The 13,791-nt window shown below is 39.2% G+C and overlaps 1 protein-coding gene across 2 annotated transcripts; it reads left to right on the top strand.

The window, feature by feature from the left end:
* The first annotated feature begins 7,437 nt into the window (after positions 1-7,437).
* On the top strand, positions 7,438-13,581 carry LOC131231198 (uncharacterized). 2 transcript variants are annotated; one of them, XM_058227312.1, is made up of 7 exons: positions 7,438-7,586; positions 8,424-8,613; positions 9,038-9,096; positions 9,203-10,972; positions 12,008-12,152; positions 12,244-12,922; positions 13,216-13,581. In XM_058227312.1, the coding sequence occupies exons 2-6, from the start codon at positions 8,505-8,507 to the stop codon at positions 12,882-12,884; spliced, it is 2,724 nt and encodes a 907-aa protein (XP_058083295.1). In that variant the 5' UTR covers positions 7,438-7,586; positions 8,424-8,504; the 3' UTR covers positions 12,885-12,922; positions 13,216-13,581. The 2 variants fall into 2 exon arrangements, with proteins under 2 accessions (XP_058083295.1, XP_058083296.1); XM_058227313.1 differs by having other exon boundaries at positions 7,480-7,586; positions 8,335-8,613.
* Positions 13,582-13,791: the final 210 nt, after the last annotated feature.

The raw sequence follows: 13,791 nt of genomic DNA, 5'->3' as shown, positions 1-13,791 counted from the left end.
GTTCGCCTCAACTCGATCTACTAGCTCGCCTCAAGCTCGACTCAAAAAGTTTGGCAAACAAGCTAAGCTCCGAGCTCAAGCTTGAGCACAGGCTCAAGGAGAGCACAAACGAGTTAAGCTAAGCTTGGCCCACCTTAATGATTACTTGCTTGATTTATAGCCCTAATCACAGCTTTGAGTACCCACATATCAAGCACCGTTAATCACATGGCTCCCAAATATGTACATGTTTTAGGGGAGTGGATCAGGTGAGACTCAGGCCTCACACAAGACAGTGTGGCCCTTACCATGGGCCCACCTTCATGTATGTATTATGTATCCACTCCTTCCTTCAGTTTTCCCACATCATTTTAAGACATTATGCAAAAAATAAAGCAGATCCAATATTCAGGTGGTCCATATCATAGGAAATAGTGGTAAATGAACGCCCTACCATTAAAAGCTTCTTACGGCCTACTTTATTGTTTTGTATTATTTATTTCCCATCTATTTATTGATAAGGTCACAAAGGCCCAGATGAAGGGGAAAAAAAAAATACCATCTTGACCGAGAACTTTTATGACCCATTAATGGTCAATCACTACTGTTTTCTATATTATGATCCGGTAATTGGATCAGCATCATTTTTGAGATAATGCACTAAAATGACATGGAAAAATAGATAGACGTGTGGATACATATGTGTTTTGCCTAATTATTTAAGAGTATCAACCATAAAAATAAGGATTGAATGCTTACCATTAAAAACTTCTTGAAATCTATAAAAGTTTTGATTAAGTTGATATTTGTGCTCTCCTTTGATCCAGGTGTGCCCTAATAAGGCTTCAACGGTGGGCGTTGTAATCATCGCTACTCCCTGTGGTGTGGTCCACTTGAGGCTGGGATCTGCCTATTTTTGGGATCAGAAACTAAAATGATACGGAGAAATGGACGAACACCGATGGATAAAACCCATGCATCAAGGTGGCCAATAGAGCATTACACAATCCAATTCCTGCCCATCTTGTGTGTGCGTTGTAATCTGAACCGTCCAATGGAGAGGCAACTTCTTAGATAGTCTATTGACACAGCCTAATAGTGCAACAGCTCAAATGATCCTAACCATCTAAACAACGGTTAGTTTTAAATGGCCGATCTGGACCTAAAAAATAAGTCTATTCAGCAGGTACGTAAACTAATCCGTTCATTGCAAAAAGAGGAATGATCACGTATGCTTCACCGCATTGTTATTACTGTATGTTAGAGCTGTGTGGGGTCCACTGTGATATATGAGTGCCATCTAATCCGTTCATTAGATGTGCTCCTCAATGTTAGCCTAGATCCTAAAATCCAGATAATCGGACAGGAAGATGTGCAGCATAGAAACCTCCAGATGGAATGTGGGGTCCACCATATCGTGTATGTGTCATCCGATCCAGTCATCAGGTGCTTCCTAACAGGAAACGAAGAAACTCAAAACATTCCAAAATTTAGCTGGGCAACAACAAGTGAATAAACAGGTTGGATTCATGATTTCACATTGCTCCCTGTGGTGTGTCCCACCTGAGCTTTTGACGGGTATGATTGTTGGTTTTTCCAGTTCGCATGAGAAGTCTCACAGATGCACGGTTTAGATTCTAAAAAAATATCACAGGTGGGCCCCACACAGCTCAAACGTACGGTAACTACAGCGGAACCAGCGACGTGGGCGGGACCCTGATCGTGGGCCCACATCGATGTATGCATGGTATATTCACACCGTTCATCCGTTTTGCAGGATTATTTTAGTGCATGGTCTAAAAAATGAAGCACATACAAATCTCAAGTGGACCACACCACAAGTAACATTGCATTGACCATTAAAAACCTTTTTGTGGGCTACAAAAGTTTTGGATGAAGCTGATGTTTATGTTTTCCCTTCATCCAGGCCTGTGTGACCTTATCAACAGGTTGGATTTCAAATCAACATTAATGGACCTTAGAAAGCTTTCAATGGTTAGCATTTAATTACCACTATTTCACGTGTCATGGTCCACCTACTATTTTTATCTACTTCATTTCTGGGACCATGCATTAAAATAATCCTACTAAACGGATGAACCGCGTGGTATACAATTCATACACCGAGGTGGGCCCCAAGGTCAGGGTCCGACCCACATGGCTGGTTCCGGGATTGCAGCTAAGTCACATCTTCTGGTCAAACGGCATGCGAGTCTGTGACCATTTCCCTAATCAAAATGGTGTAATTTTCAGGGAACATCTAAGAGGTATCCCACTTATTAAAGGGTCCTGCTTTGCATGTGGTGGCCCATCTCAGTGGCAGGACATCAATCAAGCGGTTTAGATCCATAGACACATGCATCGGGTTGTAGGAACATCACACGCTTTGGCAGTGCAATGCATCATGCTATTATTCTCTAAACGAATCAGGACCATCCATTCTGTGCAGATCCTCTTGAATGGGTCACAGCCCAAACAATCACACTAGTTCGATTATCGTACAGGACATACTTCTGAATGCTCGACACGTGTCAACATCACTTGAATTGATTCGTATACAAGACATAAACCGTGCATGGACTGTTATACGATGGATGAGCACAAAGGCTGGTGAACTTTAACATCGTTCACCCACATGTGCATGTTAGAAAGAACCCATGTCTCTATTGTACCTTGTACGTTCGTGACGTAAGCGGGTTGGCTGGTGTAACGGGTTGGCTGGTGTACCACACACCACTAATATTGCTGATGTGTTGGATTCACCAAGTTCTGTGGGTCACATAATGAGGTATGTGTTATATCCAAACTGTCCGTCCATTTGGAGAGTTAGTCCTAACGCTTGAGCCGAAAAATAAGACAAGTGGACCACACTGCAAAACGTAGTGGGGGGTTGAACGTATACCATTGAAACCATTTAGGGGGTCACAGAAGTTTTGGATCAATATGATATTTGTTTTTCCTATTCATCCAGGTATTTTTGACCTTATGAACAGATTGGATGGAAAATAAACGTTATGGTGGGCCCTACGAACACTTTAACAGTGAGAATCATTGTCCCACTGCTATTTGTAGCGTGGTCTACTTAAATTTTGGATATGACTCATTGTTGTCCTAATGAACTAAAATGATCTCGCCAAATGGATGAACGGGGTGAATATAATAAATACATCATTTTATAGCCCATGTAACTTTGATCTCTTTTGAACTGTTCGTACAATTTGGAGCTCGAGGAGGGAAACGGATTGGCTACTCCACCTGCCACCAGCCCCGTGGCTGATGGCCGGTTCTATGTGGGCCCCACCATGATGTATGTGTTTCATCCATTCCGTTCATCCAGTTTTACATATCATTTTAGGATTTGATCCGAAAAATGAGAGGGATATAAATCTCAGGTGGACCACACCACAGGAAAACAAAAGTGATTGGATATCCACCATTAAAATTCTCCCAAGGCCTACTGTAATTTTTATTTGAAATCCAATCAGTTGATTAGGTCATACATACCTAGATGAAAGGAAACAACAAATATCAGATTGATCCAAAACTTTTATGGCCCCTAAAATGTTTTTAATGGTCAACATTCATTCAACACTGTTTCCTTTAATGTGGTCCACTTGGGACTGTGATATACCTCATTTTTGGTCTTATATTATAAAATGATCTAGAAAAATAGACAGACGGCATGGATAAAACACATACATCATGGAGAGGCTCACGGAGCAACGACAACTCGCCATTGGCTAATGGCAGGGGGAGTAGCCAATCGGTTTCGCTCGAGGAGTGTCATCGCTCGTCTTCGCATGACACGTACCCACAACAGCCAATCCACTTCCCTTCGTGACTCACCATTTCAGATTTCGGGTCCAGTTACGAATTGGGCCGGGTTTGGATCAACAAATCCAGTTCAGATTAGACAACAAGATCAACGGTCGATTAACTAACGCTAGCAATGATCAGTGTCCCCAATCACAAAGAGGCCGTTAGATGATCAGAAAAATGATACCAAAGATCATGGTCTGGTTTAAGTGGACAAACGTGCAAATTGGAATTAAATCTTTCTTTCAATTTTGGTGGGCCCCATTCAAAATGGAATTAAACCTGAATCTAGATTTTAGTGGACCCCATGATCTTCATATTAAGCTAAGCATGTCTTTAATCGTGAATAGCAAGCAAAATGATGGAGGTAGTATCATTCTAAATACCACCATTTTATGGATAAATATTCATTAAATGGAAATACAAAAAGCATGGGTGGAGACATGTTTTATATAAAGTGGAGAGAATGGCCCACCCCAAAAAATCATAATTAAGGCTTGATCTTGATTTTAATTGGAATGTCATTCTCAAGGTAGACATGACTAAAGCATAAGATAGAATTGATTGAGTTTTAATTTAGAAGGGTTCTTCATTAATTTTAACTAACTTGAAAGATTAGTTATCTTTGGTTATTAAAGGAGAGGCTTTTAGGTTCCTATGATAAGCCATTTTCCGGAGGTGTTTGTCAAGATGATCTTTTATTTGCTGCAAAAATACATTTAAACTCAATACTTATTAGAAAAAAAAAAGTAAAAAACAAAAATAAGAAATAAGAAGTATAAATATTTACGTAGATAATATATCAATTTTACATTATAATAATACAAAATTTTATTCTTTACTAAACCAAAGTAAACAAAAATACAAGACATATATTTTCTATTGTATGAGAACTTTATATCAAGGAATACTCGAGCAAACAATAAAATGGAATCCCTCTCTCTACTGTGATCTCATTTATCTTCCAATCCGACCGGCCAAACAGGCCCTAAAGAGAAATAAAGATTCACTTGACCGTACGTAGATATAAACAAAGCTTCACCTGACCGTACATATGTATATATGTACGTATATATGCACAAGAGAGAGAAACATCACTTACTCATATATTGACAAAGGAGAAAAAGAAGAGATGAGTTATCCACCACAACAACACTATTCACTCCAACAAAAGAAGCACTGAGCACTGTAATTTCTTAGTTACAGTTGGAAGGCAAGTTTGACAATTACCGCAATCGCGATATCATAAAAATATGCTAATAATATTATTGTGAGATTTTCAAAATATTGTGATAAAATGGCAAGATTATCCCTATATTAACATGAAAAATAAAGTAGAAAATTTAAGGAACTTGTTGTGTAAATATATACTTAGAATGTAAATTAACTATTATAAAATTCTTTTATGATACATATTTTACCAAATAATGTATGGACGATTATAAATTATAGGAAGTACCTTTTGAGAGATAAAATTGCAAAAGTACTTTCATCTAATTTTTCTTTAAAAAATACTAAAAGTTGAGGCTTGTGGGGCATACTTGGTACGTGTATAACATGAAAATCATCCAATGTATGTACCTTACCACATTAATAATATGAAATAATAATAATAATAAGTTTATAAAATCTTTTGATGTGATACACTTGAATTTGGATATTTTGAGTAGAATATATTATTTTTTATTAATTGGTAATGGGATCTACCAAATTTTTTGTTTTGTCTAATAATCAAACACATACCATGTAGGCCCTACAATTCCCCATCCTCCTCTCCATAAAGAAGAAGTAAAAGATAATAATAATAATGTAGTTTCTCTTTTCTAAAAAGCATTACCCACTAATATCGGTTACACAAAACACTTTTATAAAATCCAAATTTAAGAAAATTTGCCATAAAAATCCATTTACAATAAATAATTTTAAATATTTTATTTTGGAAAGAATTTTCCAACATAGCCTTTAAAGAAAATCACAATTTGAAATTTTCCTTATAAAATTATAAGCTGAGAAAACCCCAAGAAAGTAATGTGTCACTATGTTGGAGGGTAAGATGGATCATTTTTATTAGAGGCGTGATCCATACGTTCAACTCAAGCTGTTTTATGACTGAGCTGGGCCCTATAAAATTTTAAGTGGGCCACCTTTGTTTAGGATCCTAGGACATTTTTAGACTTCCAGCATTCAATAGACAGATTGGATGGTATGAATACATCACGTGACACACGTATGCTTGGTACCATCGCGAGCGTACGGTGGTACCGAGAGCACACCCTTTATATTAATGCAGGGATGTAGTGTAATCTCTCACTCGTGATGGGCCCTAACTTACTCTTTACCCTTTTCTAGGTTGACCACATATTGCAACGTCTAGGATTGATTGATTTAAGATTTTTTTTTATACATGAACCATTGAAAGTGGGGATCATACTATCAACGGTTTGGATCACTGAACCATGGACCCCACTTGTAAAATCAAAGATGGAAGATAATGTATAATTGCATAGACCGAGCGTTGTACCATATCGAGCCCATCTCCTTAAAGAGAGGCTTGTGATGGACCCTCACCAACTCACATGGTTCTAAAATAAATCCAAAGAGCTACACGCATCCCTCTTTTCTGACTTTCAACTTCAAGTGGGCCCCTGTGTAATTTCAAATAAGAAACAATGCCGTGCTCTGAGGGATGATGGTAAAACATACACATTCTCTCATCTAAATTACATGTACCACATATTTATGTCAATCTAGACCGTTCAAACCATGGGAGGAAACTCTATCCAGGCCAATTATCAACTTTCAGTGATGTGACATGCCTTTACATCCATCTAAGAAAAAATCGGACAGTTTAAAAGAAAATACATTTGATGGAAAATCAAACGGTTAAGATCTTACATTTAGTATTATTTCTATCCAAACATAACTAATAGCGGGTCTACACGGTTTTTACAATCTGGATAATGTATATTGATGCCATGTGGATTGTGAGTGTATATGATCCACTAAACTCCGCCAGAGCACAGTATAATTGTTCGTCATTTGAAATGGACGCGAATTTCTGCCGCAGTAGTTGCAAGGAGTCCGGTTAGAAAAATATTTTTGGGGCCCATCATGATGTTTGTACAAAATCCACTCCGCCCATCATTCAATAAATTTTATGTTATTTTAAATTAAAAAATATAATTCCTATCCAAAACTCAACTGATCCACACCAGAGGGAAACGTGGGAATGATGACGTCCATCACTAAAACTTTCATCAGGCTCACGGTGATGTATATATTCCATCCAATCCGTTCATAAGGTTATTCCCACCATGATGAAAGTAAAAATAACAAATATCAGACTCATCCAAAACTCTAGTGGGCTCGAATAATGTTTCTTTAGTAGGCTTTCCCATCCTCACTTCTCCCATGGTGTGGTCACAATTTTTTAAGGAAATAAATTTTTTCTTTCAGATCTCAAAAATATATATAAAAACGATGAACGGAATGGATTTCAAATATACATCATGCTGGGTCCCACAGATATTTTTGTTGCACGGGTTTTATACAACACTAGTTGTAGGGAATTCGGGTCTATTTGAAATCTTTCAGTCTCTCTCTCAAGGAGACGTTAACTTATTTTTGTCCCTTTCTCGTGGTCTTGTCATCCTTATTTTAAAGTTCGCTGTCTCCCATTTATTACTCTCAAAGCTCTCTCTCTCTCTCTCTCTCTCTCTCTCTCTCCAAGCCCTAACCCCAAATTCACAAGCATTAGAGGAAGACCGGATCTTTTCAGGGAGAAATTTCATGTAAGCTCTTGTTTCTGTCTTCTTCATTTTCTTCTGCTTCTTCCTCTGTTTTGAAAAATTAGGGTTTTGAAGGATTAGGGTTCTTTTTTTTCGAATGGGGCTATTGGACTTCTTGTTTTAATTGGATTTGATTGATTTTGAGTTGATCGCAGTTAGATTTTGGATGCGATCTTCATCATTCCTTTTAATGAAATCACGGGGTTTTTTAAGACTCCGGAAATGCGCAATGCTTTGCCCTAACTAGCAGCTGATTTAATTTAGTCAGCATCACAGAAATGTGTGGCCCACCTCTCAGTAATCTGGACCATTAATCTGATTGGTGAATTAGGAAAATGCCCATATGAAGTGGGAATAGGTCCAGTGTTTGGATGGCTGGTGATCGCCCAATGGCAGATGTGTGGCCCACCTCCCAGTGATCTGGATTATTCATTTGATCAGTGAATGGCTATGCTCAGGAAAATGCCCTATCCATCCAATAATTGTCCTGCAAATGGATGGTTGAAATTAAAATGTAGTGAACCATACTTGCAATGGGAACAGGTCCAGTGTTTGGATGGCTGCGATCGTCCAATTAGGAGGTCATTGCTCCATTTCCCATCCCATTGTGTGAACCACAAGGCGATTGTTCTGGATCACTAAAAAGGTGGGCCTAATTTGGGCTGAGCATTGTGTGATACCTCTTGAACAATTTGGGAACTTTGATCTGTAGTTTTTGGCATTTTGAGAAGTGATCTTGATGATTTTTCAGCTGATTTTGAACAACTTCTTTGAAGAAAGGGGATTCTGTATGTTGGTCAGTGTATGGTTTTTCTCAATCCTGTTTTGATGAACTTGCAGAAAGATTATTGGTAGCTGGAACAAAAAAGCATGGTGATGTTGCTTTCATCCTAGTGTTGAACCTGATCTGGATCTAAGAAAATGGGGGCAGAGAAGCAAAGTTCCAAGGGTAGAGGAGGCTTCTTTCATCTGTTTGATTGGAATGGGAAGTCTCGGAAAAAGCTGTTCTCGAATGAGTTCAATTTACCAGGTACATTCATCTGTCCAATTTTGGTTTAGAAGATTTAGGATTTATGATTCCATATTTTCCTTGCCTATTTATAATTCTTATATTAGGTACCTTCGATTACACCAAATATCATGAAATTTCATTATACTTCATGATAAATCGGTCTAATTTGGTGCAAAATATCATGAAATTTCATTATACTTCATGATTAATCGGTCTATTTTGGTGCAAAATATCATGAAATTTCATGATTTTTGGTACAACCAAACACATCCTTACCATGTGCTATGTTAAGAGTGACCTGAGAATTTCACTTTTTTTTTTTGGTGGGGTCCCTTTTCATTTTCTTTTGCGGGTTTCTGATTATCTCATTTAATTGTCTGCTTAGATCCCTTGATTTGATTTGGTTTCATTACATGATCTCTTTCTTCTGGGTTTTTTTCAGAAGGAACGAAACAAGGAAAGAGAAGCGAAGAGAATTTACCAATGACAAGGCTTCGTTTGGTGAGTCAATTATTTGGGTTTGTCATTTTTCTGCTTCTTGATCTGATTACGTGATTAAATCCATGATCTCTACCTTCTCTTTTGCCTGTTTATTTATTTATTCTAGATTGAGGAGGATGAGATTGGAAGAGTTGTAAGTGCAAAGGGAAGTAGCGATTTTAGTTGTGCATCCTCATCAACAGATGACGAAGGAACTGGCATTAAGCCTCTTGGTGTGGTCGCCAGGCTCATGGGCTTGGATTCCTTGCCTGTTTCTTGCACTACGGAGCCCGGTTCAACCCCATTTTTTGAACCGCGATCTCTTCAGGATGCTCATTACGACAGGAAAACCCCAGATCTCCCCGGTGAATATCAAAATGCAAGTTCTAAAAACCAAACCAGCAGAGTCAATGGATTTTCTAGGAAAGAATCAAGGCCGCAAAAGTTGCCAAGCAGTCCAATTGAGAGGTTCCAAACTGAAACATTGCCTCTGAAATCAGGCAAATCCTATCCAGTTACCCACCATAAACTTCTGTCTCCGATCAAGAACCCTGGCTTCATGTCGGCCAAGAATGCAACTGATATAATGGAGGCAGCTGCAAAGATCATAGAGCCTGGGCTTCAGGCCAGTGCCAAAGGAAAACTTCCATCAGTTGGGTCAGCTTCGGTTCCCATTAAAATTCGGGATCTGAAGGAGAATGTGCGAGCATCCCAGAGAACATCCAGGCTTCCAGAAGTACCTAGGAGACCTATTGAGTCTAATGCTATTAAACATCTCAAAGGGCAGTCTTTGAACAAGAGTTGGAATGGTCCAGAAGACACTCCAAGTTTTAAAGTTTCTCCAGACATGGAAGAAAGTCACTCTAATGGTGCAAGGAAGAAGGGAAAATCAGTCTCTCTTGCCATCCAAGCTAAGGTTAATGTTCAGAGAAGGGAGGGGATGAACTCAAGTAGTAGGAGTTCCTTGGTCCTGAAGGAAGACGATAGACAGAAATCGATCCAACCATTCAAGAGCAATCAAGATACCGTAAAGAATAATAAAAAGAAATATCCTACAGGGCAGAAGAATTCTTCAGGTGTGCTCAGGCAGAATAACCAGAAACAGAACAATACAATAAATAAAAACAAGTTGCCTTCAAAGCCTTCAGTTTCAAATCAGCAGGGAAGAAAATTTATGACCGGGGATGCTTCTTCTGGACGGAGTATATCCTTCAATAAGGTTTCAGCAAACCGCAGAGATGGAAACAAGAAGGAAGCCTCGGCAATAACTGATCTTGAAAAGGATGCACCGGCATCACAAACAAAGAATTTTCCACGAAAGAAACGAGCTATTGGTGATGGTGAGTTTGTTGATACTGTTTCAGTGGATAGAGATGAGAAGGAACTTGTACAACCCGATGTTGCAATTAGCGAGCATCTGGATTGGGCGGAAGATAACGGAGGAAATGGCATGGATGTTGTTTCTTTCACATTCACCTCTCCCATGATAAAACCACCCGTGTCTGGATCTTGGTCCAATGGTCAGATGGTGGAGAAACCGGACAGACCAAACACCTGTCATGTAGATTCTACCGATGGAAATAAAAATAAAAGAGTATCATCATCTCTTGGATTGAATGTGATAGGTGGTGATGCTTTGAGCATTCTTTTGGAACAGAAGCTGAGAGAATTAACATCTGGAATTGAATCATCCTATTCTAATTCGGTCAAAACTAGCACAGGTACTGCTTCGTCGTCCATTCTGCAAGATGTAGTATCTTCTCTTAATGCTTTAAGTATCTTGCCGGAGGAACGAGACTCCCAAAGAGGGCCGAAGAAAGATAAATTGGGTGGCGGGTCCAGTTCTGGCTGCTCTTCAACTAATGGTCAGGTGTTCAAAATGAACCACAAGTTGCAGGTAATGTATTATACAGCTATACTTATGATTTCATGATACGGTTTTCTTGTTCCAAACTTCAAACTTATGGTTGTGTTGTGTGGTCGATACTGGTAAAGGGTTTTACACCTGCTCAAATAAGCACTACAACACAGAAGCTTTTAGTTAATTAAACTTCAACAGAAACCCTTATGATTAAACATGGCTGAGAGTTAAACCTTTCTTAGGTAATTTGGTTTTGCCGAAGAGAGAGTTGTAGGATCCTCAACCTGAGAATATGCTGTGTACCCAGAATTTCAGCTTTTATGATGGGGCCTATGGTTCAAAGGTGGTCGATTGAAGACCTTTTGGGTGACTGGAGGGGAATTCAGCAGGCCCTGAAATCCTCTGGACTCTTTGTGGTCTTTGCTTTAGCTTGTGGGGATTTTTTGGTCTTGTTTCTGTCTGTTTTGCTTTTCTGGGTATCTCTGTTTTATTTGGTTTCATCCTGTGGCTTACTGTATCTCTGAGTTTGGAAGGTGACAAGAGGGTTACTTCCTAAGCTCTCCTTTGTTCCTTTTGGCAAAAAAAGGGCCCATAGTTCAGTAACCCAAACCATTGGTCTGTTGGGCCCGACCATGGATGGATCTGAGCTATCGATTTATGGCTTGCAAATTATAGCTCAATCGAGAAATACAGCGACGGTCCACGTTAAACTGGAAACGGCCCAAGATTATGGCTAGTATTTGCTCTCTGGGGTTTATGGTCCATCCATGCTGGGAGATCAATGGACCATAATGCTAAACCACAGACCCCACTTGTGCAAACTGAAAACCCAAGTATACCATGCATCTCCTCGAGCAAGGATCCTATTTCCTCTTTGCTGAATAATGGTTTCAACTTTGGCCTTAATTTCACATGAAATGTCCTTTTTTTTTGGGTTAAGTTGTCAACATTTCTTTTGTTTTCTAGCTGAGCTACTGCCAAAATAGATTACTTCCACAGTCAAAGGAACAACTTCCTGTAGAACTTGTTTTGAATACTGCTAACATCAAATGCAACTTCTATGATTTTCAGGGTCTGGATGGGATAATGGAGTATAGTAGCGGCATCGAAACCCAGAAGGAACTTGACTATCAACATACTAGTCCACTTTCAATTCTTGAAGCCTCTTTCTCGAATGAAAGTTGCAACTCTTCAGAGAGTCTAGACGGCTCCAATGGTAAAAACGAGTAAATCAGTAACTTACCTATTATTTTGAAAATCCATGTCTCTGATCAAATAATGACCAAACACCCACCTTCTGTTCCCAGGCAGCAAGACACATTCATCCATTCAATCTCAAGAAACTGTCGGTTCTAATTCTTCAATGAAAACCTCATCAGAGGAAGCCGAGCTGGAGTTATCTGATTCAGCATCTTCTGCATTCATGGGAGCCATAGATCAAGAACATATGAGAACAGCCGAACAGGAGATGGAATATGTGAAGGAGATACTTTGCAGCGCTGAGTTGATGTTCAAGGACTTGCCATTGGGCCATACTCATGGCATCATCAATTCCCATCTCTTCGACAGGCTGGAAAATCAGAAAGCTGGATCGAGAAGTGAGGGAGAGGACGAGGGCGGTAGGTTAAGGCAGAAGGAGCTGTTTGATTGTGTCAGTGAGTGCGTGGATTTAAAATTCAGCCGTTACATCAGAAGGGGCTACAAAGCATGGTTGAAAGGGGCCATAGTAGTAAGAATGGAGGATTTGTCAGAAGAGATTTATAAGGAGGTTTTGGGGTGGAGAAATATGAGAGAACAGATGGCAGATGAGCTTATAGAGAAGGACATGAGTAGTCACTCAGGGATGTGGCTTGATTTTGAAACAGAAGCATTTGAAGTAGGTGTGGAAATTGAGAGGCGCATATTATCCTCGTTGGTCGCCGAAGTGGTTGCTGATATGTTGGTGTAGAGAGCTCTTTCGGTATACATACATTTTGTTTCCCTCTTGTAAGTTCTCTCTCTCTCTCTCTCTCTCTCTCTCTCTCTCCACATATCTTTCATTCACGGGATTGTATTTTTATTGCCTTGTTCTTTAAATTACTTCATTTTTTTCTGAAGTTGTGCTTATATTTCACTTTTGAGTTCGGTGATGCCGAACCGAAATCATATCATTAAGATGCATGATATCATTCTTCATGTTGTTTTTGTTCAAACTCTCATTTTCACCTCTCACATGATGTGAGCGATGCTAAGTCCTTTAACAAGTCTTTATTAAGATCAACACTGTATGTTTGTTGCAGATAGAATGCATATCATTGTCAAAAGACTCAAAACGGCCACAGTAAGATAGCCAATACAACAGCAGTGATTTCAGCAAATCATTTGAGCTTTTGGACCATATTGGTCAGATCTTCTGCACTGGTGATGATGGACTTTGTGCAGTTGCTTCTCTTTGGGTGTGTTTGGGTGCTCAATTGGGAATGAACTGCAGTCACAAAATACGGAGGAAATGACCAATGTAGGGCTAGTCCCATTCAATTCATAACAAGGAACTAGTTTCTATTGAGTTCATTGTGGGTCCAACTTGAAACACATGGAATTTCGATTAGCAGTTTGATTGTGAATTGTGATTATGAATTATGATGGTGGCACCCCTATTTTGGTCATTCCTCATACAGTCGTACTGAATTGATTTCTTCCAATTCAATTCAATTGAGCATCCAAACACAGTTGAGCGGCCAAGCTCAAACACCATTCAGCAAAGATGATTTGAATTTCTTCTTTAAACACTCATAATCAACTCCTCATTGATCTTCTCAGGACTCATCTTTGCTCTCTTATGCAGCAAATGATCATGACTCATAATCACAGTCTCG

The sequence above is a fragment of the Magnolia sinica genome, chromosome 17 (genome assembly GCF_029962835.1).
Source record: "Magnolia sinica isolate HGM2019 chromosome 17, MsV1, whole genome shotgun sequence".
NCBI classification, from domain to species: Eukaryota; Viridiplantae; Streptophyta; class Magnoliopsida; order Magnoliales; family Magnoliaceae; genus Magnolia; species Magnolia sinica.
This window is presented reverse-complemented; position numbering and strand designations above follow the sequence as displayed.